The sequence below is a fragment of the Dipodomys ordii genome, unplaced genomic scaffold (assembly GCF_000151885.1).
Source record: "Dipodomys ordii isolate 6190 unplaced genomic scaffold, Dord_2.0 Scaffold13044, whole genome shotgun sequence".
Taxonomy (NCBI): Eukaryota; Metazoa; Chordata; class Mammalia; order Rodentia; family Heteromyidae; genus Dipodomys; species Dipodomys ordii.
The window spans coordinates 1-1599 of NW_012280256.1; the positions used below are offsets into that span (position 1 = coordinate 1).

Genomic DNA, 1599 nt, shown 5'->3' on the forward strand with positions numbered 1-1599 from the left:
CCCAGGCCCAGAGTACAGGCCCCACGACCAGACCCAAAAATAAAAAATAAAATAAAATACAATACAAAAGGTCATAGGAAGTACCATGTGGGAAATGACATGGAGGCAGTTAGAAAAGATAAGGAAAACATGACCCATGGTAAGTGTGGATTCAGATTTTGAAGACTCTGACATCTCCTGATATCCTGCCACTTGGGGTGTAGACCCCTGATGTATGTGCCGCTCTACCCTCAGTCAGCATCTCTTTACAGAAAAGGAAACAACTACCTATACCCCCTTTCACTACAGACAGAGTTTTGTGGTATTCTAGTCTTGCTTTGGGGAAGGAAGGAGGAGGACGAGGTAGCTCTAGCCATAACATGTTTGAATGACAGAACTCCATTCCATTGCCTCCTCAGAGATAATCCAGAAGCCACCCAGCAGATGAATGACCTGATCATTGGCAAAGTCTCTACAGCTCTGAAAGGCCATCGGGCCAACCCTGACTTGGTGAGTAGGCCGGCCAGTAGTCCTCCAGACCCCTCTAGGAGGCCAAGCGCAGCACATGTACAAAGATCACATCCTAAGATGATTTCTCAGATGGAGCCTACTGAATGGGGGTCTCCATTTCTCCTTGTCCCTGATGGGGCCATCTGTGACCAGACATTTCATTATGAATCCTGAGATCAGTTTGGACTCAGTCCCAGTCTGGGACTGACTGTGTAGATCCTTGTTGACTCATGTGCCTTCCCATTGGCCTCTAGGCAAGTAGTTTGCAGTATGAGATGCTGCTGCTGACAGATTCCATCTCGAAGGAGGACAGCTGCTGGGAGCTCCGTTTACGCTGTGGTGAGCTCAGGGAACATCTGGATTTGGGTCAGGGCTTTTCAGAGACTGGAAAGGAGGCACTAAGCCATAGTCTTGGCACCAACTGGGAGAGATGGAAGAAGGAGGACAGTTGGGCAGCCTTGTTGGGTAGGTGGCATATTTTTGTGATCATGACCTTGCCTTTCCTGATGGTCCCTAGCGCTGAGCCTTTTCCTCATGGCTGTGAATATTAAGACTCCTGTGGTAGTCGAGAACATCACCCTCATGTGCCTGAGGATCTTGCAGAAGCTTATTAAGCCACCTGCCCCAACCAGCAAGAAGAACAAGGTATGGGGCCAGGGAGGACAATGAGCATTGTGACTTGCTTCCTGAAGGTCTATGCCGTACTGTGAATGCATTGGCTAGGCTGCTTTTGTTTTTGTTGAGCATACATGTGGATGGGTTGAGGTTTTTGAGAAAGAGGTTTGGAGAAAAATGAACATGAAAATATAAAAGCTTAAGTGCTTTGAAAGCAAAAGCCATTGAAAGACTACCTTTTTAAATGACTTGTGGCTCCCAAAAATCACTGGGTTCTTTCCCACTTGTATGACTTGCTAAATTTTATTTCTATTACCTAGTATATACTAGAGCAATGTATGTATAATAGCTGCACAATACGTCATGATTAGGTGAATAAATAAAACTCAAGCTTTTATTCTGAAATATCCATCACTAAGCTACAGACTGACTTGCTGTAGGGGTTATAGATATGTAGGCCATAATTCATTCTCATGATCTTGCCTTCTTTTTTTT

The 1599-nt window shown here is 45.2% G+C and overlaps 1 protein-coding gene across 1 annotated transcript; it reads left to right on the top strand.

The window, feature by feature from the left end:
- Nucleotides 1–393: 393 nt before the first annotated feature.
- LOC106002529 (E3 ubiquitin-protein ligase UBR4-like) lies at nucleotides 394–1134 on the top strand (the record flags this gene model as incomplete). Its single annotated transcript, XM_013037393.1, has 3 exons — nucleotides 394–489; nucleotides 744–828; nucleotides 1007–1134. Coding segments are annotated over exons 1-3 (279 nt in total), but the record flags the coding sequence as incomplete, so codon positions are not given.
- Nucleotides 1135–1599: the final 465 nt, after the last annotated feature.